The following is a 27328-nucleotide window of genomic DNA, read 5'->3' as shown; positions in this document are numbered from 1 at the left end:
CTGCTTTCTCCTTCCGGAGTACTGTGCTGTTAGGGATGGCGGTGGTAGTTTAGGCTATCTGACCTCCCTCACTCCCAGCCTGGAGCGCCGGCCATGGATGAGGCGAGTCTGGAGGCGGCCATCGAGGTCTACAAGGCCCAGCTGCAGCAGGTGGAGGCGGCGCTGGGAGCCGGCGCCCAGCCTGAGGCCGAGGCCGAGGCCGAGGCCCGGGCCGACCTGCTCCAGCTGCAGGCCGACCTGCAACAGCTGGTGGCCCTGACCGAGTCCAGCCTGCTGTCGGTGCGCAAGAGCCAGCTGCTGGAGCAGCTGCACCGCCAGGCCTCGGGCTCCTCCTCCTCCTCCTCCGGCTCCCCGCCCAGGCCTCAGGACGGGCCCGGAGCTCAGCTGCTGCTGGACGCCGAGTACGCCGCTTTCCAGGCGGCCCTGGGTGGTGGGCAGGCCGCCCAGGAGGGCCGGCCGGAGGCCGAGGGGAGCGGCGAGGAGGCTGAGGCTGGGGAGATCGGTGGCACCAAGGTGCGGGCTCCCTACCGGCCCGCCTGGGGGCCGCTGCAGTATCACAACGCCATGGTGGTGGGGGTGGAGAGCGAGCAGACCCCCGAGGCCAGGGTCCGCGTCCTGTGGATCCACCCCACCCAGAAGGCAATGAAACCCTGTCCCTTCTACCTGAGTGGCAGCTGCCGCTTCCTGGATTCCTGCAGGTAAAACTCTGAGGGCAACTTTGGGCAGCACAGTGGTTGGCATTGCTGCCTCACAGTGCCAGGGATCCGGGTTCGACTCCCGGCTTGGGCTACTGTGCAAAGTGTGCACGTTTTCCCCGTGTCTGTGTGGGTTTCCTCAGGGTGCTCTGGCTTAGGTTGGACTAAAACCTGGTGTTGTCAGACTTTTTACTGTGTTCCTCCCACAGCCCAAAGATATGCGGGTTAGGTGGATTGGCCATGTTAAATTGCTCCGTGGTGTCAGGGGACTGGCTAGGGTAAATGTATGGGGATGGGGCCTGGGTGGGATTGTGTTCAGTGCTGACTCGCTGAGCCGAATGGTCGCCTTCTGCACTGAAGGATTCTATGATTCCAACCTGAGAGAGAGGATTTGAAAAGATCCACCTGGACAGGGGAGGGCAGGAAACCCTGACTATGCCATTTTCAAAAGTTAAGTCTTATGTTTATTTATTAGTGTCACAAGTAGGCTTACATTAACACTGCAACAAAGCTATGGTGAAAATTCCTTAGTCGCTACATTCCTGTTTGGGTATACTGAGGGGAGAATTTAACATGGCCAATGCTCCTAATCAGCACATTTTTCATAATCTTGAGAGGAAACCGGAGCGCCCGGAAGAAAGCCACACCGACACGGGGAGAACTGCAGACTCCACACAGACAGTGACCTAAGCAGGGAATCAAACCTGAGCCCCTGGTGCTCTGAGGCAGCAGTGCTAATTATTTTAATGTCATACTTCATCCCATGGAATACAAAGGATACAAAAAACCAGGAGCTGAAACACATGTTGGTCATGAGATTAAAAAAAATTGGGAGGAGGGGGGAACACACCAAAACGTTTAGAAAGAAATATAAACAACAAAAAAAACAAATAAACTGACAAAGGGTCATCCTGACTCAAAACATTGGCTCTATTCTTTGTCTTCACAAATGCTGTCAGACCTGCTGAGATTTTCCAGCATTTTCTGTTTTTATGTCAGAACAGAATAAGCCTTGGACAGCAAAAGTCATGCAAATATAAGGCAGTGAATTATATGGCTTTGGTTCTGATATTTTCTTTGCTCCTGGTTATTAAATAATTTATAGGGTCCGTAGATGACAGCTGAACACTAATAAATCCAGTAGAGAAACCAGGACCCACTTTTTTACCAAGAGATTGATACAATGTGGATTTTGCTGCCAAAAGGTGTAGTTGAGACAAGAAGCTTGGATTTTTTTAAGCTGGAAAAGTACACGATGGAGAAAGGAATATGTTGATGGGATGAGAGGAAAGAACAGAGGCTCATGTGGAGCATAAATAGTGGCTAAATGTCATCTTTTGTCCTGTAATTTTTATGTAATAAAGGGTTAAATGGATGTGGGACTGCAGAACCATACGCACTAAGAAAATTGAAGAATGTACGTCTATCAGAATGTGGAAGGAGACCAGAGCACCCACAGGACACCCACGCAGATACGAGAAGAACATGCAAACACTACAGAGACAGTGACTCAAGCCGGGAATCAAACCTGGGTCCCTGGTGCTGTGAAGCAGCAGTGCTTGCCACTGTGCTGCCCATAACTTTGTGAGCACCTTCAATCTGCTGAATAATCAATAATATTGATAATAACTCAAAACATTAACTCTTTTTTCTGGAGATGCTGCCAGACTTGTTAAGTTTCTCCAGCATTTTCTGTTTTTATTTCATATCTCTATCATCCACATAAGTTTGCTTTTGTATTGTAGATCCTAAATTGGAATTTGCTTCAAACGTAGCTAGGAATGAAAGGTTAACGTTTATTCCATTTCAAATTATCTAATCCTCATATTAATGAAATATAATCTAGACCCCTTTAAAAGAAAATCCCAAACTCATTATCTTAACTTTTGGAAGGAAAATAAAGTACAATCTGCATGCATCATTTCAGCATGGCTAACAATTGCATTGATGCCATGGATGAAATGTCTGTACCTCCAGATCTGTTTTACCGAATGAAAACAATGGAAAATTTGTTTTGCCCCAGATTCAAGAGGATTTTTAAAAATTAACATCTAAATAACCCCTGGAATTTATTAATGGAGTTTGGTGAAATCCTAATTCAATCCATATCACACTGATCTTCTCACTGTATCCCAATACGTGACAATAATAAAACAAATCTTTATTTAATACAAAGAAGATTAGGTGTTCCAGTTGCCCTTTCTGTCTGGTACAAGAAATAATTATCTATATTTCATTTCAAGACGAAAGACAAAACAATAGCAACCCATATATTAACACATTTGAGTTAATTCTTAGATTGCTGTTCTCTACATGGCTTTCTTAACTCGTGCTTCCTACCTTGTCCCAAGCTTCCCTTAACTAATGCTTCACCTTTGCTCAATTCTCTATGATACAAAGGCTGAGATCGATAGGCTTTTAATCAGTAAGGGAATTAAGGGTTATGGAAATAAGGCAGGAAAGTGGAGTTAGTAAGTGTTAGATCAGCCATGATATTAAATGATGGAGCAGGCTCAAAGGGCTGAATTGCCTACACCTGTCCCTATTTCTCATGGTCGCTAGCTTCTCTCTGTCACTCCGTTAGCTACTGTATCTGATTCCTTGTTCCTTTCTCCATTCAATGACCTTGCTTACTAGCTTGTCTAAGGTTTTTTAGAAAGGAATTATTTTCCTTGCCTTCAATATTGTGGTCATCAGCCACTTCGTCAAAGTATGTTATAAATTCCACTGTCCAGTCAAACTGTCTTCTCACCTCTATTTTGTTTTAAATTATTTGAATATGATATTGCTATCAAAGTTCCTTGTTTATCTCTTCCACAATTAACTGTCTGCAAATTCTGTTAGGAAGATTTCCCTTTCTCCCACAGCACTGAGTCTATTCTGGTTTATCCTTTGCAATTGCAACTTTAACTTTTTATTGCCCCTTAACTACCGTGTGGAATTTGGCATGGTCAACCATTACTTCCATGAGCTCCACCTTTGGATTGCCCATGCATGATTCTACTTGCCCTAGGTTAGCCAGGATACCCCTAGTATTGGCTTCTCCTTTTATCACTGGAATATCACACCGTTCTTATTTTGGTGCTTTCTTTTGAGCTTGGTGACATTCAGTTGCTTTAAAATCAATGATACCGTATTGTATCTCTCCACTATCAGCCTTGTTTTCTTGATCATCACCTCACTGTCAGACTATCTGACAGTTTGTGGCTAGGTTGAAACTTCCTCCAATTGAGCAATGGGAAAACCAATGAGCCAAACATTCTGTATCTTGCCCTTGCTTTTATCCAGTCACTGGTTTACATGATGTGCTAGCTGAGTGTATGTAAAACCTTGGTGTCCTGTTAAGTCATTGACAAAGCCACAAACCCCATACCTTCCCATCTTCTGTGACTTTCACCTTTGCATATGGTGGCACGGTGGTTAGTGTTGCTGCCTCTCAGCACCAGGGACCTGGGTTCGATTCCTGGCTTGGGTCACTGTCTGGGTGGAGTCTGCACATTCTCCCCATGTCTGCGTGGGTTTCCTTTGGAAGCTCTGGTTTCCTCCCACAGACTGAAAGACATGCTGGTTAAGTGCATTGACTATGTTAAATTCTCCTTCAGTGTACCCAAATGGGCACTGGAATGTGCCAACTAGGGGATTTTCACATTAAGTTCATTGCAGTGTTAATGTAAGCCTATTTGTGATACATATAAATAAACTTAAATTTCAATTCAAACTATTGCTTTTGCCTTACTCCTGCCATCATTGAAACCTTTCTCCACACTTTAATTATCTCCAGATTCAATTTCTTTACAACCATGCACATTGATTCCTTAGATTTCCTGAGTCACAAACTCCAACTCATCGAAAACTCAGGACTCACATCTTTTCCCCTGAAAGAAAAAATATAGATTCGGCTCCAAACATTAATTTGCAGCAGAGTCATCTAGTTTCTAACCACCATTTGTAAAGGTTTTTTTATTAGCTCTCTTTAATTCTTTTTGTGGTGTACGTGCAGCTACTTGCTTCATCAAAACACCCATAACCTTAAAGACAGATCGGGTCACATAACCACATTGACCTCAGTTGAAAAGAAGTTAAGTCCTCAAATCTTGCTTCATAATTGAAATCCGTTGGCCCTGGTAACATGTTGCTGAATATATGCTACAGATTTTTTACTTTTTATATCTTTCCTATAACTAGATATTCAAAACTGCAGATAGGCTGTAGTTGATGTACTAAAATGTAATATATTTTCAGCATTACATCATTGCTGTCAGTTTTACACCTTTTAATTATAAAACCAAAGATTTCATTTTCCTTTGTTTTTTGTGAGTTTATCTATAGGTACTATCATAACAATATGCTTGCACACCAAGCTCCCACTTTTTATTGGCTTTGTTTAAAATCTCATGTCTCTCTTGTTCACCACTCTTGCCTAACTGATAGCTATAGTGACCCCCGCCCCGCCTCCCCGTGCCTTCCAAACCCCTGGCATATTTAAACTATTCTTGATCCCATCCCTCATACTGCAATTTTCACTAGCCTGAGGTCTTTGGTCCTCATATACCATGCTTTTGTGCATTATTCCCACTTTCCTTTTTCATACAACTGGCAGCAAATATCTTGGTCCTTGCCAGGAGTTCTGTGAGGCAGAACCAGATTTTGGTGCTTTATTGTGACCTGAGCTTCCAACAACATCCTCTTCTACACAAAGATCCTCTACTTACACAACCTGCAGATAACTTTTCTTATCTGCTGCTGAAATTCTCATCAATGCTTTGATACCTCCAGAATCAATTATTCCAATGCTTTACTGGCTTGTTTTCCATCTTGTGTCGTCTACAAGTGTGCTGACCCAGAACTCTGCTGCCCACATCCTAACTTGAACCAAGTTCTGTTCAGCCACTTACCCGTGCCAGAACTTGCTGACATATTAACTCGGTCTGCCAATTACTTGATTTTAAAAAACAATTGCATCTCCCGTTCAGATGCATCCTTAGCCTTGCCCCGCTCTATTTCTGTAACCTATTCTACAGCTCGTCACAAACTCTGCATTCTTCCAACTCTGGCTTCTTGTGTGGTCTCCAATTCCCAGTCAATGCACTTTGGTGCATTTAGGCTCTAAGCTCTGGAATTCCCTCCTTCAACCTATCAGTCTAATCTGTTCTTCTTTAAAATACTCCCCAAAACTTTTTAATTGTGTTTTTGGTCACATTCTAAAACTGCCTCCTTCAGCTTGGTATCAATTTTAGTTTTGGATGTGTTTCTGTGAAGCAGCCAAGGATGATTTACTGTATTAAATGGGCTGCATAAAGTTTAAAGTAAAATGTATTTATTAGTCACAAGTAAGGCTTACATTAATATTGCAATGAAATTACTGTGAGATTTCCTTAGTCGCCACAGTCTGGCACCTGTTTGGGTCAATGCATCTAACTAGCATGTCTTTCAGAATGTGAGAGGAAACATCTCATTGTCATTGCCTCAATTTCACTGTTCCTAAACAACACCTTTTTTATTTCTCTGCCCTTCCAGGCTTTCTGAAAGCCTGACTTGGGAATATTGCCTTTGGTCATCCCTTCACTAGCCGTCTATTTCTCCTCTGGGACTTGAAAAATTTAGTTGTTGTAAATTGTGCATATCTTATTAGCAACTCGGACTGATTTTTGCATATAAAATTCATGTATGTAAGATTTCACTTCAGGCATTTATTATATTTAATCATTGATTATTGCTGTTTGAGGGGGAAATCTGTTGAGAATTGAAAGTACATGTGCCTATGTTTGTGCATATTCATCCAGCACTTCACTGTGTCGTGAGGCACATTGTGTTTCTTAAGAAGAACTCTTCAAAATGCAGCTAATGAAACAACAACAAAACTTACTCTATAAGTCAAAGAAAGGGTTTAATAAAGAAACATCATTATTTCAAATTTGAGGCCTTGCCCTGGGCCGCTCCAAACTTTTCACAATTCTACATAGTTTCTTATTTATAGTAAATCAGTTGGTCAGTTAACTATTACATCACTGTGATTGGTTCCATGTTTTACGCTGTCAGCTGACCCTTACATCTTGTTCCCATTGATATCATTACATCCAATACAAATTTGTCACTGTTACATTCTAACACATTGCAGTGTCACTCTGTTGTGAATTACTGCAGTACTAACATCTGGTTGAAGGATGTCTGATGTAAGCACTCTGTCTTAAATGGATGAAATGAGTCCAACAAATTTGCAGCCATTGTTCCTGATGTGTCCATTGGGATTTCTGATTTGTGTAAATAAGAGGTATTCTGGCGACTGGACATGCAAATGTTGAGTCCCGATTGTTCTGCCAGCATCCACGGAAAACGATCAACTTTTAAGATTTGTTTTTATAGCTGAATTATGGTTAACCTTCCAGAAGAAATCCCCTCTCCTTTAGTGGTTAAAATACACTGTAGATTAAATCAAATCACGTAGACCCTGAAGGTCTCTCTAAGAATTCCCAGTCTGTGTTGGGCATGAAGTCTGAGAGTAACCATAGGAAGTTCTGTAGTTAATCTCAAGATTATTCAGAACTTTCTCTTTCAATTCAGTGGGCACTGATGAAAATGAATGTGCATTTGAATGCTGGTTTTAATGCCCCAAGCAGTTGGTCACTCACTGTCTTGGATCGCATGAAAAATAGCTATATGCGTGAGGTACTAGAGATGCTTGGTGCCTAAATTCCCCCCCTAATGGGTCAACCCACAGCATGTGAACTGCAGCGATTCAAGAAGGCAGCTCACCACCACCTTCTCAAGGGCAACTAGAGATGGGCAATAAATGCTGGCCGGCCAGCGATGCCCATGTCCCACAAATGAATAAAGAAACGTGAAAGAAGAGGAGGAGAGAAAACTAGACTAAAACATATGACGAAAGACTTTTGAGAAATATGCAATTTTCGAAGAAAGTTTACAATGCTGAAAATAATTGTGTCTGACTAGATACTCACATGGAGAGGTTGTGGCTGTGTCTGAACTGCGAGAATTTGAAGAACTAGACCTCAGCTCACTTGAGGTGGGGTCACCCTGTTTAGCGAAGTATGAAGATGACATCTGGTATCCAGCTAAAATCTTAGGTAAGTACACTATGTCCACATTTCCTGACTTGTTCAGCATACATCATCTTGTACAGTTTAACATCTGGAAAATTGCTAATCATTGACATATTAGTATATAGTCTAGGTGAGAAAATGAACTTAAATTGTATATGTATGAATACCCTTGATTTTTAGGACAAATTGCTATATTTCAAAAGATCAATGTTTCATTCACTAAAAGTCAGAATGCAAGTTACTGTATTTCTGGACCGCAAAAAGATTTTTTTGGATGAGTTATGCTTTAAAAAACGTGTTTTATTTTTAAAAAATGAAAGTTTTAAATATTTTCCATTGACTTTTATCCACTTTAACAAACAGACACTATTACACTTTTAAGTACAAATAACATTTTTAAAGGTACAAATAATTAAGTTGCCAGTTCCACTTGCATCTGAGCTTTATTTTTCTTGTTTATTTTCTTGAGGCTTGTTACTGTACTTTTTGTTTTGTTTCCACACCCATTATGGAGGGGAGAGAAGTTGGTTACCGCACCACACCCCTTCTTTCCACCTCCCCAGCTCCTTTACCTGAGCCAGTGATCAGCTTTGCTAAACAGTTTCTCTTGAATGTTTGACTGTGTTGGTACCAACTGTAAAAAAATTGAAACTTAGGTTACTACTCAGCCTACTTTTAGCTTTGACTTTTGTAATAAGGAAATCTTAAAAATGCGGTCTGTCAAAGATTAGCTAAGAGATGAGAGTGCAGAAATAAAGCCCTTTGTCCCTCTAAGCCTGTGCTGATTGAACTGATAGGATTCACCAACAATGTGCAATTTTGGGAAGTTCATATTTATGAAACCTGTCTAATGTGTGGAAGTACTTTGTTTTTCAGACATTGACAATGGTTATTTTACGGTAAAATTTGATTCCTTGCTTCAAAAGGAAATTGTAGTGGAGGGAGATGGGATTATGCCAGTACCTCGAGCTGACGAGTCTTCCTCATCTTCTAGCTCTGAGGATGAGGGGCAGCTTGGTTATGCAAAAGGTAAGCACTATAAAGTATATTTCAGTTGTCTTTAGAAAATATGGTCCATCATGTATTTTGTATGCAGGATGTTACATGGAGCAACAGGTCACTAAGTAGATTCATGTAATTTCTGCGGCCAGGTGAAGTCAATATTTCATGTTCATGTTGAGTGTGAATGGTTGCAGCCTCTCATTCACTTTTTGAAGGCTTTGCTTCCAAGTTTCTGCCTGCACATTTCTGATCTATAGCCTTCTGATGCAGAGAGCAGTGGACATTTTGGCTGACCTCTGATAGACCTTCATCTTTGTCCTAAAATGGCCTTCTCCGTATTCTGAGACTGTGGCCCCTTGCTCGAGACTCCCTCAATGAGAGGAAACAATAGCCCTGCGTCCAGTCTGTCCACCTTGTCAAAATTGTTTATGTTTCCATTAGATACCCTCTCATTCTTCTAAATTCCAGTGAATACAGACCCAGTTGACCCAGCCCTCCTCATACAATAATCCTGTCATCACAGGAATTAATCTGGTGAACCTTCACTGCATTCCCTCTATGACAAGTTTATCCTTTTTTAGATAAGGATACCATAACTGCACACAGTACTCAGACATGGTCTCACCTAGACCTTGTGCAATTGCAGTACTCAAGTCCTTTTGCAATGAAGGCCAACATACAGTTTGCTTTCCTAATTGCTTGCAGTATTTGCATGCCTCCTTTCAGTGACTCATGTACTCAGACATCACCTTTGTACATCAACATTTCCCAATTTATCACCATTTAAATAATGCACTTTTATCCATGTTATACTACATCTGCAGTGTATTTTCCCACTCCCTCAATTTGTCTAAACCGCCTAAATCACTATCTTTGTCACCACACATATTCCCAACAATAAGCATTTTGTTTGCCGATATTAAAAAATTATTAAGTAATGCCTGTAAAAATAAGAGATGATGATTGGGGATATATTGTATGTATTGGCGGCATAATGGCACAGTTGGTTAGTACTGCTGGCTCTCAGCACTAGGGATCCAAGTTCAATTACGGCCTTGGGTATCTGTGTGGAGTTTGCACGTTCTCCCTTTGTCTATGTAAGTTTCCTCCTACAGTCTACAGATATGAAGGTTATAATGGCCATAATAAAATTTCCACTTAGTGTCAGGGATATTAGCAGGGTAAATATATGGGGTTACAGGGGTATGGCCTTGGGGGTGGGGTGGATTGTTGTTGGTACAAGCTCATGAACTGAATGGCCTTCTTCTGTGCTGTAGGGATTCTATGATTTGTTTAGTTAAAACACTGTCAAATTTTAGATCCACAACTTCAGTTCTGGTATTGAATATTTTTTTGAAATGCACACATAGATCTTGTTGCCATTGACCAGATAGGGCAAGTGACCTCATGTTTCACACAAAGAGTAATATCACAAGTTGTTGTGTTCAGGCCTGATTTATCCACCATTTAGTTAGTTAGACAAAAGTCCCTGACCCTGCTGAATACGCAGAAACAGTTGTTTTCTGCACTGTGTTAAACTGAAGTCATTCTGACGAAAGGTCATCTCAACTTGAAACATTAACTCTGTTTCTCTCTGCAGTTGCTGTCTGACTTGTTGAGTATTTTCAGCTTTTTTTTTGTTTTTATTTAATATTGTAAAGTTTTGTGTATGCAAACCTAATTATGAATGAATAAAACTATAAACCTAGTTTTATGAAAGAATTATTTTTTGGGATTGCCTCTTTAATTTCAGATGAAACAGCAGAATACCCTGGTAAGAAGTTGCAAAGTTGTGATTAGCAATAGGGATAAGGGGATGGTGTAGGACGGGGCACAGACAAGATACTTGCTGAGCAAGTTCTGACATCTGGAAACAAAGGCAGCTGTGCTGACTGAATAGACTTTTAGTTTCAAAGCTTTTGGGGCACAAAAGAGAGAGAAAATGGGACAAGGGAACAGCAGGAAAAGACTATTCTTTGCTACCCTCTGTACAGAATGCCGATGGAAGCTTGTCCTTTGGCTGGGAAAGGAAAGCAGCAAGAATCTAAGGGCCCTGAAACTTTTGTCCTGGTGTGGCTGATGGAGGAAATCATTGGAGTGAGCCATACTGCTAGAAGTCGGTTTGGGAGCTCTCAGAAGATTGACATCGCTGGACTTTAAACATGACAAAATAGAAAGAAATGAGCCCATTGTGTGCTGAGAGTATCTGCGGACTGTGATCGAAAAAGACTGTAATCTTATGGCAGAGAATTCCGATGTTGCACAACCCTCAGAGGAAAGATTATCTTCATCTCTGTCCCTTAAGGGTGACCCCTAACCTTAAAATGGGTACTCCTAGTTCTAGACTCATCCACAAGAGGAAGCATCCATTTCATGTCAAGACCATTCAGGATCTTGTATACTTTAATCAAATCACCCGTCACTCTTCAAAACCTGAGTAGAAAACAAGCCCTGTCTCTCCAACCTGTCCTCATAAGGTATTCCAGGTAACAATTCTAGTAATTACTGTACTGACAAATGTTTGTTGGGAGATAACCAGGTAGATAACTTGATCAAAAAGCAGAATACTGTGGATTCTGGTAATCTGAAATACAAACAGAAAATGCTGGAAATACATAGCAGATCTGTGTAAGATTACAGGGTTTCAAAGTATAAAACAGTGCCAAATAAAAAAAACTAAGGTCCACACTAATTCTAACAGGATCCTGAATGTTGTGCTTGACCTAAAAGGAACAATTAAGTAGAATTTATGAATCAAGTAGAATTTATAAAGCAAAAGTTTACACGTACTTAATAAGAAGCATTGAAGACAGCATAGAAGATTCTCAAGACCCTAGGAATACTTGGTGTTGCAGCACAACTGATGTCTCTTTCTTTGGCTTTGAAGTGATGTTGAACTATGTCCAGGAGAGCCATTCCCCAGAAGCCATTTATTATAGTGCCAAGAAAGACCACAATTTTTCAACTTGAATCCCTCAGTCTCATTCCTCCTACCTTTTTTTGGTGATGGTCCAAGTTCATCTCTTCTGTTGGCTATGAAGTGCAAATCATCTTGTGTCATCCCATCTTATATCTAGAATCATATAGACTAAAGACAAGTATTTGTCCCTTTTCCCCTGGTCCCTTCAGCTTTACATTCCATTACAAACCACACATTTTTTCCAGATATAGAGAAACATAAATTAAGTCATATTCCCTGGTCAATAACATTTCATACCACAGCATCCGAAAATAAAGGCTTCCTTCTAGTACAGATCAATTAAAGCAATACATGGTTCAATTAAACACAGTGTAATCCTAAATTCAGATCGTTTTTGGTCATTCCTTCAAACTGAATTTAAAAACACCCAGTTGTGTTGTGGGCCATTAAGACCGTATGTAGCTGCTTCAACTCAACACGCAAAGGAACTTAGTTAAAAAACAAAATTCTGTTTCTTCACACATAATTGCCTTCCTGTAATGCATTCCGACAGCAGAAATTCAAACTGAATCTTTATAAAAGTGGCTAACTTAAAAGTGCATAAACATTAGTCCACCCTAACAAAACTCCTAGAAATGTTATACTATTATCAAAATCTTGTGTCTAGCATAAGAACAGAAGAACATAAGAAATAGAAGCAGGAGTAGGCCAGTTAGTCCTTCAAGCCTGCCCCGCTATTCAACAAGATTATGGCTGATCTGAAGTGGATCAGTTCCACTTTGCCACTTTCTCCCCATAACCCTTAATTCCCTTGTCTATCAGAAACCAATCTACCCGTGACTTAAATATATTCAGCGAGGTAGCCTCCACCACTTCAATGGGCAGCGAATTCCAGAGACTCACCACCCTTTGAGTGAAGAAGTTTCTCCTCAACTCCGATCTAAACTGCTCCCCCCCCCCAACCCCCGTTGTTTTGAGGCTGTGCACTCTAGTTCTGCTATCCCTTCTAAGCAGGAAGAATCTCTCTACCTCTACCCTATCTGTCCCCTTCATTATTTTATATGTCTCTATAAGAACCCCCCTCAGCCTTCTAAACTCCAACGAGTACAGACCCAGTCTATTCAATCTCTCCTCACAGGCTAACCCTCCTCATCTCCGGTATCAGCCTAGTGAACCTTCTCTGCACTCCCTCCAAGGCCAATATATCCTTCTGCAAATGCGGCGACCAAAACTGCACACAGTACTCCAACTGCGGCCTCACCAGTACCCTGTAAAGTTGCAGCAAGACCTCCCTACTTTTATATTATATCCCCCTCGCTATAAAGGCCAACATTCCATTCATCTTCTTGATCACCTGCTGCACCTGCAGACTGGGTTTTTGTGATTTGTGCACAAGGACCCCCAGGTCCCTCTGCACCGTACATGCTGCAGCTTTTCGCATTTTAAATAGTTATCCCTCCTGCTATTATTTCTGCCAAAGTGGATAACCTCACACTTGCTAACATTATACTCCATCTGCCAGGTCTGCACCCACTCACTCAGTCTATCCAGATCTCTCTGCAGACTTTCCGCACCTTCCACGCAATTTGCTTTTCCACTCACCTTCATGTCATCAGCAAATTTCGTCACCCTACACTCAGCCCCCTCCTCCAGATCATCTATGTAAATGGTAAACAGTTGAGGCTCCAGCACCGATCCCTGCAGCACTCCACTAGTCACCAACTGCCAACCAGAATAGCATCCATTGATACTAACTCTCTGCTTCCTATTAGACAGCCAATCCTCTATCCACGCTAACACCTTACCCCCAACTCCGTGCACCCTAACCTTTTGCAGCAACCTTTTGTGAGGCACCTTATCAAACGCCTTTTGGAAATCTAAAAACACCACATCCACCGGTTCCCCTCTGTCTACTGCACTAGTCACATCCTCATAGAAATCCAATAAATTCTTCAAACACGACTTCCCCTTAACGAATCCGTGCTGCGTCTGCTCGATCAAACCATTCTTTTCTAGGTGCCTCGCTATTTCTTCTTTGATGATGGATTCTAGCATTTTTCCAACTACAGACGTTAAGCTAACCGGCCTATAATTCCCTGCCTTTTGTCTGCTACCTTTTTTAAACAGCGGCGTAACATTTGCCATTTTCCAATCTTCCGGCACTTCCCTGGAGTCCAGCGAATTTTGATAAATAATTACTAAGGCATCCGCTATCACCTCTGCCACTTCTTTCAGAACCCTGGGATGCATTCCATCTGGTCCTGGGGACTTGTCTACCTTCAGTCCCGTTAGTCTATCAAGCACTACCTCTCTAGTGACAGTAATCGCATTAAGGACCTTATCTCCTATCATCCTTCTTTCTTTAATATCCGGCAAGCTATTTGTGTCCTCCTCCATGAAGACCGACGCAAAAAACTTATTTAAAGCCTCAGCCATTTCCTCATCGCCCACCGCTAAATCCCCCCTCTCATCCTCCAAGGGTCCAACATTCACTCTAGCCAGTCTTTTCTTTATATATTTGTAAAAACTTTTACTATCATTTTTTATATTTAGAGCCAGTTTAGCTTCATACTCCATCTTTCCTTTCTTTATCACCTTCTTAGTCATTCTTTGTTGTTTTTTAAATCTTTCCCAATCTTCTAATCGCCCACTATTTTTAACCGCTCTGAACGCATCAGCTTTTAATTTAATACTCTCCTTTATTTCCTTCGATAACCACGGCTGGTTATCCCTTCTCCTACCGTCCTTCTTTACCATCGGAATATATTTCTGCTGAGTACTGAAAAAGATCTCCTTAAACATCCTCCACTGTTCCTCAGCAGTCCTACCGACCAATCTGCGCCCCCAATCTACATTCGCCAATTCTCCTCTCATCCTATCATACTCCCCTCTGTTCAAACAGAGGACACAGGTTCGGGACCCTACTTTCGCATCCTCCATCTGCATCAGAAATTCAACCATACTATGATCACTCGTCCCAAGAGGATCCCTCACAAGAAGATCCCCAATTCTACCTGCCTTGTTACACAGTACCAGATCTAAGATAGCTCGCTCCCTTGTAGGTTCCGTTTCATACTGTTCAAGGAAACTATCCCAACAGCATTCCAAGAACTCTTCCTCAAGCCCACTGCATCCAACTTGGATCATCCAGTCAATATGCAGATTAAAATCCCCCATAATTATCGCCGTTCCATTTCTGCACACATCAATTATTTGTTTGTTTATCGCATGCCCCACCTCAAAGTTATTATTTGGGGGCCTATAGACCGCACCCACCAGCGTCTTTCTCCCCTTACTATTCCTTATCTCCACCCACAACGATTCCACGTTTTGCTGTTTGGAGTCTATATCTTCTCTTACTACCGCCCTGATATTATCTTTAATTAATAGAGCTACCCCACCCCCTTTTTCCTCCTGTCTATCTTCCTAAACACCTGATACCCCTGGATATTCAGTTCCCAGTCCCTGTCACCCTGCAACTACGTTTCCATGATGGCCACTAGATCATATCCATTTGTGCTGATTTGCGCCATCTGCTCATTCACTTTGTTCCGAATGCTTTGTACATTCAGGTAAAGTGTTTTTATACCAGCCTTTATCTGGACCTTATTTGTAGAAATGCTACTAACCTCTCTCATGCCCCCTACTCCTTTAATTAGTGGAACATCCTCAACATTATCCTGCACACGTACCCTCGCCTTTACTTTAGATTTTGTAATTTCCCCCACCCCTGCACTCTCCCCCCAACTAATTCGTTTAAAGCCCTATTTTCAGTCCTAGTTATATGATGCGCCAGGACTCTGGTCCCAGCACGATTCAGATGAAGACCATCCCATCTGAACAAGTCCCATCTGCCCCAATACTGGTGCCAATGCCCCATAAATTTGAACCCGTTCCTCCCGCACCAATCCTTAAGCCACACATTCATCTCCTTAATCCTATTTACCCTGTGCCAATTTGTGCGTGGTTCAGGTAGTAATCCAGAGATAACCACCTTGTCGATTCTGCTTTTTAATTTGGTTCCCAGATTATCATACTCCCTCTTATCATAGTTAGAGGGAGTCTGCAACACCTGATGGAAGAGAATTGGAGTCATTGACTCAGGTTGATGACATTATATCGCTAACTTTCACCAATTCTGATGAAATGGTTTTGGAGCAAGGGCTGGGTGAGGCTAGGACAAAAGAAAGGTCCAGGGTAGTCAGCATGGTGGCATAGTGGTTAGCACTGCTACCTCACAATGCCAGGAACCGAGATTCAATTCCAGCCTTGGGTCACTGTATGGAGTTCTCCCTATGTCTGCATGGGTTTCTGCCGTGTGCTCCAGTTTCCTCCCACAGTCCAAAGATGTGCGGGTTAGGTTGATTGGCCAAGTTAAATTGACCCCAGCATCAGGGATTAGCAGAGTAAATACGTGGAGTTGTGGGAGTAGAGCCTGGGTGGGATTGTGGTCGGTGCAGACTCGATGGGCTTCCTTCTGCACTGTAGAGGTTCTATGATAGGTTGGAAGACCAGAGATATTAAATGACAAAGATGTTAATTTTGCAGAGTCGAAGGGACTGGTGATGGGGTAAGAGGTGAGCTGTTGACTGAGTGAAAAGTCAGAGTAAGAAAAAGGAAACAAAATAGAGGAACAGAGTTTGTAATCTGAAGGTGTTGAACTTGTTGTTGAATCTAAGATGAACTGAAAAGTGAGGTGCTTTTCCTCAACCATACATTGAGTTTCACTGGAACAATGAAATAGGCCAAGGACACATCTCAGTGTGAGAACAAGATGGACAATTAAAATGACAGGCCTTTGGAAGTTTGCGATCATGCTTGCAGACTGAATTGAAGAGTTCTGCAAAGTAGCCCTCAATGCTATTTGGATTGGCGGATGGTGACTAGTGGAGTGCCCCAGGGGTCGGTGCTGGGGCCTCAGCTTTTTACCATTTATATAGATGATCTGGAGGAGGGAACCGAGTGTAGGGTGTCGAAATTTACTGATGACACCAAGATTGGGGGAACGGCAAATTGTGCGGAGGGTGTGGAGAGTCTGCAGAAGGATCTAGATAGGCTGGGCGAATGGGCCAGGAACTGGCAAATGGAATTTAATGCTGGCAAGTGCGAGGTGGTCCACTTTAGTAGGAATAATGGTATGAAGGATTATTACTTACATGGAGAAAAACTGCAGCAGGCGACGGTTCAGAGGGACCTCGGGGTCCTTGTGCATGAGTCGCAAAAACCCAGCTTGCAGGTGCAGCAGGTGGTCAGGAAGGCAAATGGGATGCTGGCCTTCATAGCGAGGGGGATTGAATATAAAAGTAGGGAGGTCTTGCTGCGGCTGTATAGGGCATTGGTGAGGCCGCAGCTGGAGTACTGTGTGCAGTTTTGGGCGCCGTACTTACGCAAGGATATTTTGGCCTTGGAGGGAGTGCAGAGGAGGTTTACTAGGCTGATGCCAGAGTTGAGGGGGTTGAGCTATGAGGAGAGGCTGAATAAACTAGGCTTGTACTCGTTAGAGTTTAGAAGAATGAGGGGAGATCTCATTGAGACATATAAGATGATGAATGGGATGGATAGGATAGAGGTGGAGAGACTCTTCCCGCTCAAAAAAGACAGTAGGACTAGGGGGCACAGCCTCAAGATAAAGGGGGGGGGCGGTTTAGAACGGAGTTGAGGAGGAACTTCTTCACTCAAAGGGTGGTGAATCTCTGGAATTGTCTGCCTGTTGAAGTGGTGGAGGCTGCCTCGCTAAATATTTTTAAGATGCGGGTTGATGGGTTTTTGATAAGAGAGGGGATTAAGGGTTATGGGGAGAGGGCGGGAAAGTGGAACTGAGCCACGACAGATCAGTCATGATCTTATTGAATGGCGGGGCAGGCTCGAAGGGCTAGATGGCCTACTCCTGCTCCTATTTCTTATGTTCTTATGTTCTTATCTGCTTTTGGTTTCCCTAATGTCACTCCGCTTTGCCGAATGAGCCAGAATTCCACCACGCATGAGTCATTGGCATAGTTGGAAAGGTAACACTCTTATATCTGAAATGATCTTTGGGGATTTCTTTTATTTCTTTTACCCCCGTCTTGTCCCTCCTTGCCCTTATCTCCCTTCCCCTTCTCACCCATTTCCATTCCTCCTCCTCAGACCAGTCTTTCTCCTCTCCCCAGTCCTCTTCCTCATTCCCATCCACATAAGTCCTCCTCTATCAGCTTCCTCTGATCAAACTCATTAGCCAAGTTTGGCTGCGGCAATGACCAGAAGGAAAACCAAGAAACTCTCTGAGAATGTCCGGCACTGTGGCCAATCAACTTCAATTAGGAACTATAGAATACAGCCTAAGACACAACCTTGTTGACATGAGCAGCATGACCTTTAGTTCTGAGCACTGCCTAAGCTATTGCTCACAATGACCTAACACTAGAACAGTGTATGTGTAGCATTGGCACCAGAAGCAGTCTTATTTTAAACATGCCGCTTTGACCATACTTTCTGTCACTTCCTCTAATTTTTTTGCCTGCTTCCTTTTTGATACCCACACTTCCTCTTGTGAAATACCTGAGCTAATTTGCTATGTATGTAAGTTATTTTAATCAAACATTTTGAAGTCATGAACATTTTTAAAAATCAAAATGATGTGCTATGTTGTTGTAACTGTTCGTCTTCCATGATCTTATTTCACAGTCTTGGATGAAAACTCTGTGGAAATAGGAAATTGGACTCCAGCTTGCAGCTCTTCATTTGCTGGTTGGGAAGCTCACACTCGGGGAATAGGATCCAAATTAATGATTAAACTGGGCTACGAATTTGGGAAAGGTAAGACTGCACCAACTAGCCTTGTTGTATTACTGTCAAACGTGTGGAGTTGCCATGTTGGACTGGGATAAAAACAGAAAGAAGTCTCACAACACCAGCTTAAAGTCCAACAGGTTTATTTATATAGATGATCTGGAGGAGGGAACCAAGTGTATGGTGTCGAAATTTGCTGATGACACCAAGATTGGTGGAACGGCAAATTGCGCGGAGGGTGTGGAGAGTCTGCAGAAGGATCTAGATAGGCTGGGCGAATGGGCCAGGAACTGGCAAATGGAATTTAATGTTGGCAAGTGCGAGGTGGTCCACTTTGGTAGGAATAATGGTATGAAGGATTATTAATTACGTGGAGAAAAACTGCAGCAGGCGACGGTGCAGAGGGACCTTGGGGTCCTTGTGCATGAGTCGCAAAAACCCAGCTTGCAGGTGCAGCAGGTGGTCAGGAAGGCAAATGGGATGCTGGCCTTCATAGCGAGGGGGATTGAATATAAAAGTAGGGAGGTTTTGCTGCGGCTGTATAGGGCATTGGTGAGGCCGCAGCTGGAGTACTGTGTGCAGTTTTGGGCGCCGTACTTACGCAAGGATATTTTTGCCTTGGAGGGAGTGCAGAGGAGGTTTACTAGGCTGATGCCGGAGTTGAGGGGGTTGAGCTATGAGGAGAGGCTGAATAAACTAGGCTTGTACTCGTTAGAGTTTAGAAAAATGAGGGGAGATCTCATTGAGACGTATAAGATGATGAATGGGATGGATAGGATAGAGGTGGAGAGACTCTTCCCGCTCAGAAAGGATAGTAGGACTAGGGGGCACAGCCTCAAGATAAAGGGGGGGCGGTTTAGAACGGAGTTGAGGAGGAACTTCTTCACTCAAAGGGTGGTGAATCTCTGGAATTCTCTGCCCGTTGAAGTGGTGGAGGCTACCTCGCTAAATATTTTTAAGATGCGGGTTGATGGGTTTTTGATAAGAGAGGGGATTAAGGGTTATGGGGAGAGGGCGGGAATGTGGAACTGAGCCATGACAGATCAGCCATGATCTTATTGAATGGCGGGGCAGGCTCGAAGGGCTAGATGGCCTACTCCTGCTCCTATTTCTTATGTTCTTATGTTCTTATTTGTAGCAAACGCCACAAGCTTTCGGAACAGGCTGTCCCTTTGTCAGGTGGATGGGAGTCCTGATCACAAACAGGGCACAAAGACACAAACTCAATTTACATGAATAATGATTGGAATGTGAGTCTTTACAGCTAATCAAGTCTTAAAGGTACAGACAATGTGAGTGGAGAGAGCATTAAGCACAGGTTAAAAGGATGTGTGCTATTTCCAGAGAGGAAAGTTAGTGAGATTTTGCAAGTCCAGGCTAGATGTGGGGGTTACAGATATGTGACATGAACCCAAGATCCTGGTTGAGACTATCCTTGTGTGTGGAACTTGGCTATCAGCCTCTGCTCAGCGACTCTGCGCTGTTGTGTCTCGTGAATGCCGCCTTGGAGAATGCTTACCCGAAGATCAGAGGCCGAATGCTCGTGACCGCTGAAGTGTTCCCCAACAGGAGGAGAACAGTCTTGCCTGGTAATTGTCGAGCGGTGTTCATTCATCAGTCGTCGCAGTGTTTGCATGGTTTCCCCAATGTACCAAGCCTCGGGACATCCTTTCCTGCAGCGTATCAGGTAGACAACGTTGGCCGAGTTGCAAGAGTATGTACCGTGTACCTGGTGGATGGTGTTCTCACATGAGATGATGGCATCCGTGTCGATGATCCGGCACATCTTACAGAGGTTGCTGTGACAGGGCTGTGTGGTGTTGTGGTCACTATTCTCCTGAAGGCTGGGTAGTTTGCTATGGACAATGGTCTGTTTGAGGTTGTGCAGTTGTTTGAAGGCAAGAATTGGGAGTGTGGGAATGGCCTTGGTGAGATGTTCGTCTTCTTCAATGACATGTTGAAGGCTCCGGAGAAGATGTCGTAGCCTCTCCACTCCGGGGAAGTACTGGACGACGAATGGTACTCTGTCCACCACGTCCCGTGTTTGTCTTCTGAGGAGGTTGGTGCAGTTTTTGGCTGTGGCGCGTCGGAACTGTCGATCAATCAGTCAAGCGCATATCCTGTTCTTATGAGGGCAACGTTCAACGTCTGGAGGTTCTGTTGTGATCCTCCTCATCTGAGCAGGTCTTGTGTAAATGGAGGGCTTGTCCGTTGGGGACGGCTTCTTTAACGTATTTAGGGTGGAAGCTGTAGAAGTGGAGCATCGTGAGATTATCTGGGGGCTTGCGGTACAGTGAGGTGCTGAGGTGACCGTTCCTAATGGAGATGCGTGTGTCCAAGAATGTAGCTGATTCTGGAGAGTAGTCCATGGTGAGTCTGATGGTGGGATGGAACTTGTTGATGTCATCATATAGTTGTAGTATTCTCCAAGGCAGCCTTCATGACACACGACAGCACAGAGTCGCTGAGCAGAGACTGACAGCCAAGTTCCACACACATGAGGACGGCCTGAACTGGGATCTTGGGCTCATGTCGCACTATCTGTAACCCCCACAACTTGCCTGGACTTGCAAAATCTCACTAACCTTCTTGTCTGGAAACAATACACATTGTGAGCTTCATGCTGTCTCCACTCACGTTGTCTGTAACTTTAAGACTTGATTGGCAGTAAAGACTCACATTCCAATCATTATTCATGTAAATTGAGTTTGTGTCTTTGTGCCCTGTTTGTAATCAGAACTCCCACCCACCTGAAGAAGGGACAGCCTGTTCCAAAAGCTTGTGGCGTTTGCTACAAATAAACCTTTTGGACTTTAAGCTGGTGTTGTGAAACTTCTTTCTGTTTTTACAGTCGAAAGGGCCAGTTTCTGGAAGGGAAGGACTAAAGGGTGGGATTTCCCAGTTGTGTCCGCACCTAGACTGGACTGGGAATTCCTGTTCAGGGTCAACAGACCTTAAAATGTTCCATCTCACCCGCAACAATTTCTGTGATAGACGGGATCAGAAAATTTATTGCCGGGGAGGTGATGGCCTTGTGGTATTATCACTAGACTATTAATCCAGAAACTCAGCTAATGTTCTGAAGACCTGGGTTCGAATAGAAAAAAATCTGGAATTGAGGTCTACCTTGAAACCATTGTCAATTGTTGGAAAAATCCATCTGGTTCACTAATGTCCTCTAGAGAAGGTAATCTGCCATCCTTATCTGGTCTGGCCTACATGTCACTTCAGGACCCACAGCATTGTGGTTGATTCTCAACTGCCCTCTGAAATGGCCTAGCACTGAGTTCTAGGGCAACTAAGGACAGGCAATAAATGCTGGCCCTGTCAGCGACGCCCATGAATGATTTTTTTTAAAAAAAACGCGTGTTTAACGCCTTTGCTGGGAACCAAAATTAACTCTCGGTCTTCATGGAGGAGGACACAAATAGTTTGCTGGATATTAAAGATAGAAGGATGGTAGGAGATGAGGGCCTAAATGCATTTACTATCACTAGAGAGGTAGTGCTTGATAGTCTAACGGGACTGAAGGTGGACAAGTCCCCAGGACCGGATGGACTGCATCCCAGGGTTCTGAAAGAAATGGCAGAGGTGATAGTGGATGCCTTAGTAATTATTTATCAAAATTCGCTGAACTCCAGGGAAGTGCCGGACAATTGGAAAATGGCTAATGTTACGCCACTGTTTAAAAAAGTTAGCAGACAAAAGGCAGGGAATTATAGGCCGGTTAGCTTAACGTCTGTAGTTGGAAAAATGCTAGAATCCATCATCAAAGAAGAAATAGCAAGGCACCTAGAAAAGAATGGTTTGATCGAGCAGACGCAGCACGGATTCTTTAAGGGGAAGTCGTGTTTGACGAATTTATTGGATTTCTTTGAGGATGTGACTAGTGCAGTAGACAGAGGGGAACCGGTGGATGTGGTGTTTTTAGATTTCCAAAAGGCGTTTGATAAGGTGCCTCTCAAAAGGTTGCTACAGAAGGTTAGAGTGCATGGAGTTGGGGGTAAGGTGTTAACGTGGATAGAGGATTGGCTGTCTAATAGGAAGCAGAGAGTTAGTATCAATGGGTGCTATTCTGGTTGGCGGTTGGTAACTAGTGGAGTGCCGCAGGGATTGGTGCTGGGGCCTCAACTGTTTACCATTTATATAGATGATCTGGAGGAGGGGGCTGAGTGTAGGGTGACGAAATTTGCTGATGACACAAAGATGAGTGGAAAAGCAAATTGCTTGGAGGGTGTGGAAAGTTTGCAGAGAGATCTGGATAGGCTAAGTGAGTGGGCAAGGATCTGGCAGATGGAATATAATGTTAGCAAGTGTGAGGTTATTCACTTTGGCAGAAATAATAGTAGGAGGGATTATTACTTAAAAGGCGAAAAGCTGCAACATGCTACAGTGCAGAGGGACCTGGGGGTCCTTGTGCACGAGTTGCAAAATCCCAGTCTGCAGGTGCAGCAGGTGATCAAGAAGGTGAATGGAATGTTGGCCTTTATAGCGAGGGGGATATAATATAAAAGTAGGGAGGTCTTGCTGCAACTGTACAGGGTACTGGTGAAGCCGCAGCTGGAGTACTGTGTGCAGTTTTGGTCGCTGCACTTGCAGAAGGATATATTGACCTTGGAGGGAGTGCAGATGAGGTTCACTAGGCTGATACCAGAGAAGAGGGGGTTGGCCTATGAAGAGAGACTAAATAGACTGGGTCTGTACTCGTTGGAGTTTAGAAGGATGAGGGGGGATCTTATAGAGACATATAAGATAATGAAGGGGATGGATAGGGTAGAGGTAGAGAGATTCTTCCCGCTTAGAAAGGATAGCAGAACTAGAGGACACAGCCTCAAGATAAGGGGGGGGGAGCAGTTTAGATCGGCGTTGAGGAGGAACGTCTTCACTCAAAGGGTGGTGAATCTCTGGAATTCTCTGCCCGTTGAAGTGGTGGAGGCTACCTCGCTGAATATATTTAAGTCACGGGTAGATAGGTTTCTGATAGACAGGGGAATTAAGGGTTATGAGGAGAAAGCGGGAAAGTGGAACTGATCCACTTCAGATCAGCCATGATCTTGTTGAATAGCGAGGCAGGCTCGAGGGCCTAGATGGCCTACTCCTGCTCCTATTTCTTATGTTCTTATGTTGTAACTCTGATGCCTACAGCCTAAGTAATTTCCTAGTCGTCAGGACACACCCAAATAGACTTACTTGCTATTTTCTGTATTCTAGATTTTCTGTATGTGAGTAATCTTAAAACAAGTAATATATTAATAAGGAAAATGCTTCTTTTAAAGCAAATATTATTGATATTCTTTCAAATTTAGCTTCTTAATTGGCTGCATTTCAAAGAGAATGACTTGTAACTGATTTAGAGGATGTGTTTTCTTTTAGGTCTGGGGAAAAATGCTGATGGTCGAGTGGAACCTGTACAAGCAGTGGTTTTACCACCTGGAAAATCCCTCGATCAATGCGCTGAAATATTGCAAAACAAGCAGGGGGGAAAACTGAGCCATCTCCACAAAAAGAAACACAAAAGGAAAAACGAAGGAGGCTCACGTGTGGTTAAAGAAAGAAAACCTCGCCAGACTGTGTTTGACTTTTTGAATGACAAACTTGGAAGTACTGGACAGATTAGCAGCTCATCAGGTCAAACTGGATTCCCCACGGGAGAAAAAAATAGCAAAGAACGTTACAGGGGCACTAAAAGCACGAAGAAGGCTCTAAATATCCAACTTTTTCAAATAACTGAAAAGATTGAGCATACTGAAAAGGACATTGCAAAAATTAGGGAGGCACTTGCAAGAAATGTTGGAAGGTACCATATCTACTCATTTATTTACAATTGGAGCTCAATTCAGTTTGGTGGGTCTGATTCTATTGTGGTTATTACATTATATTGCTTATGGTAATAGAGGGTTATCACAAAACTTGTTGAAAGTGAAACATTTTGGAAGGTTTAAGGGCATCCTGTTTGATTCACACTGGAAAATCTACACTTAAACCCAGCATCCCCCCACGCCCCATTCTATTGTCAGTTGTTGGAAGGTACCATATCTACTCATTTATTTACAATTGGAGCTCAATTCAGTTTGGTGGGTCTGATTCTATTGTGGTTATTACATTATATTGCTTATGGTAATAGAGGGTTATCACAAAACTTGTTGAAAGTGAAACATTTTGGAAGGTTTAAGGGCATCCTGTTTGATTCACACTGGAAAATCTACACTTAAACCCAGCATCCCCCCACGCCCCATTCTATTGTCAGTTGTTGGAAGGTACCATATCTACTCATTTATTTACAATTGGAGCTCAATTCAGTTTGGTGGGTCTGATTCTATTGTGGTTATTACATTATATTGCTTATGGTAATAGAGGGTTATCACAAAACTTGTTGAAAGTGAAACATTTTGGAAGGTTTAAGGGCATCCTGTTTGATTCACACTGGAAAATCTACACTTAAACCCAGCATCCCCCCACGCCCCATTCTATTGTCAGTTGTTCAGTGTGCAACATGGGGTGGTTGAGGGAGGGTAGGGTAGGGGTACCTGGAAAATAATTATGACCTTTACTGGGCAGTAAACTGGCAAGAATGATTCACCCATTGTAGGAACTCACCTGACTTTCTTCCATTAAACAGGCAAGCTAGTCTCTAAAACATGAAGGTGAAAATTACCCCCTCATCCTGTTTTGCTCTGAGCTGAGTTTGAAACCCCATTTTGGATTGAAGACTTCCTGCTCCAACTTCCTGTTTCCTGTCCATCTGCATCTATGCCTCACTCAGATGACCGTTGGGCTCTAAGCTCAACCAACACCCTCCCAATTCTGCTGTTCACTCTGCTACCCCATCATTCCCATCTACAATGACCTCCATAGGCTTCTCATTCCCCGGTATACTGATTCTGAAATCTTCCTATCCTTCACAACCCTACTTCTGCAACCTCCTATACTCTTGTGCACCAGCTCACAGCCTGCTCTCCTAAACATGGACTTACTGCAGTTCCCCCACACACCTTGCCCATTGATAACAGAGTCAACATGCCTTTACCACCCGCATGTCCTTTTCCAAACTCGCTCACCTCACTACATTGCCTCAAGATCTGCTTCTTTTACCTGGCATTGACTCACATGCCTGAACCCTGTGTTTGCTACTTTCCCCATCCCACCTTGATTCCTTGTTGGTGCATAGTTCCTGCTATCTCCAAGGAATCTCCAACTTGCGACTAATGGGAACATATAAATGCAAGTTGCATTCTTTTTGTACATGGGAAATTTCTTAGTCTACATATAAAGCAAAGTCATTTAGTTTGGATTTGTAGATAGCCCCTACAAAGACATTGTTTCTAAATTACTGCAGATAAATGAAACGGTGTTAAAGTTTGATTTATTTAGTATTGAATCCTAATTTGTCCCTTGGTGGACATGTGTAGTAAAATGCTCTGCTGAGTAAGGGTTAAGATTCAAACACCTCATTAAGGAGTTTCAGCAGACATGTCTCTACATTGTCATTTGGCAATCTGTGTTTCAGTTTTTTTTACTGTTCTATTGCAGAGACAAAGCAGTAACCACCCATCTGGAAGAGAAATTATCTAATGCAAAGAAGCAATTATCCTATCTAAAGACTCAGGAATCAGGGGCGGTGCAAGAACAAAAAAAAGCAGACACTCACAAGAAGATGACCAAATTCTGATTTAAAATCATTCATTCTTCTTTGGTGTATTTGAAAAAAGACAATGTGTGCAGCATTTTCCTGCAAGATTTGTCCGGTGGAGTTAACATTATATGGTTCTTGTAGTTTGTTGTTTGGTATGCGTCTTTTTGAATGTTTTGCATTGAGCTAATAATGAAAATCATTTCTGTTATCAGATGAAATTGAAGCACCATATCCTGACCTGACCACAATTGCTTAAGTGGCGTTCTAAAAACTGAGAACATTGTTTATGTCAGTATTGTAGGTTGTATACTGTTGACTGTATAAAATTGCTTTCTCCAATACCTTTTCTTCTGTACTTAAGTTTACCAGAATGATTCTTTTAATCCAGCTTTGAAGTGTTCTGATATTGTTCAAGATACAAAAGATTGCACTGTAAAATGTTTGTTTTTGAGATGGGCATATTTCTGCCATCATTTGTTGACCTACCTAAGAATTTGCACGCACTAACCAGCCAGGTATTACTTCAATCAAATAACAGTTGACATTGAATTTCAAACCCAGATATTCAACATTTTATCACTTGAGTTACCAGACTCTGCTTCGTTCCCACTTTTGCATTGAATATGTTCTGCTGGAACTCTACAGCTGTTTTCTCAGAAGCAAGATCTCAGAACAGATCTTGCTTAATCTCGAGCTTGCTTGATGAAATACTTATTGAGAAATGGAAGGATTATCCACATATAGTGGAGTAGAAAGGGACCCAAAATTTAAAAGCTTTGAGGATGTTAGCTGCAGAATGTTGTAGAGGTGAGACAAAGTCATGGAGCAATTTGTTAAAGAGGTTTTTGAAAATGATGTTGAGGGTTAAAGGTAGAGGTGGGCAAGAACAGGTGATTGGTAATTGGGACAAGTGTGGGAAGTAGTGTTTATGTAAGTAGGTTGTTGAGATCATTTGAGAAATCTGGAGATTTAGTGCCAGCAGGATGTGATGTATGAATGAAACTGGATGATGGTGCATGAGCTGTTTTGTTGTCTTCTACTGAACCAGGATTTGGTACCTCAGAATTTGGCCAGATTTAAAGGAATGAATGGAGAATAAAATCAAGACCCTTATGACATTTAGATAGCAGTGGCTATTGTCAATGAAACGAAAAGCTAAACAATTGGGAAAAGTTATATGTGAGGAAATATTGACTGGAATTTTACTGCCATGCTTGCCACAGGAATTGGAGCAGGTAAGGGGCGCACA

At 42.8% G+C, this 27328-nt stretch overlaps 1 protein-coding gene across 1 annotated transcript; it reads left to right on the top strand.

The window, feature by feature from the left end:
• On the top strand, nucleotides 1-26418 carry zgpat (zinc finger, CCCH-type with G patch domain). Its single transcript, XM_080204949.1, has 6 exons — nucleotides 1-698; nucleotides 7647-7780; nucleotides 8633-8785; nucleotides 18342-18473; nucleotides 23820-24243; nucleotides 25977-26418. The coding sequence occupies exons 1-6, from the start codon at nucleotides 94-96 to the stop codon at nucleotides 26113-26115; spliced, it is 1587 nt and encodes a 528-aa protein (XP_080061075.1). The 5' UTR covers nucleotides 1-93; the 3' UTR covers nucleotides 26116-26418.
• The last annotated feature ends 910 nt before the right edge of the window (nucleotides 26419-27328 follow it).

Source organism: Carcharhinus amblyrhynchos, chromosome 16, assembly GCF_965287045.1.
Source record: "Carcharhinus amblyrhynchos chromosome 16, sCarAmb.v2.hapA, whole genome shotgun sequence".
Lineage (NCBI taxonomy): Eukaryota > Metazoa > Chordata > Chondrichthyes > Carcharhiniformes > Carcharhinidae > Carcharhinus > Carcharhinus amblyrhynchos.
This window is presented reverse-complemented; position numbering and strand designations above follow the sequence as displayed.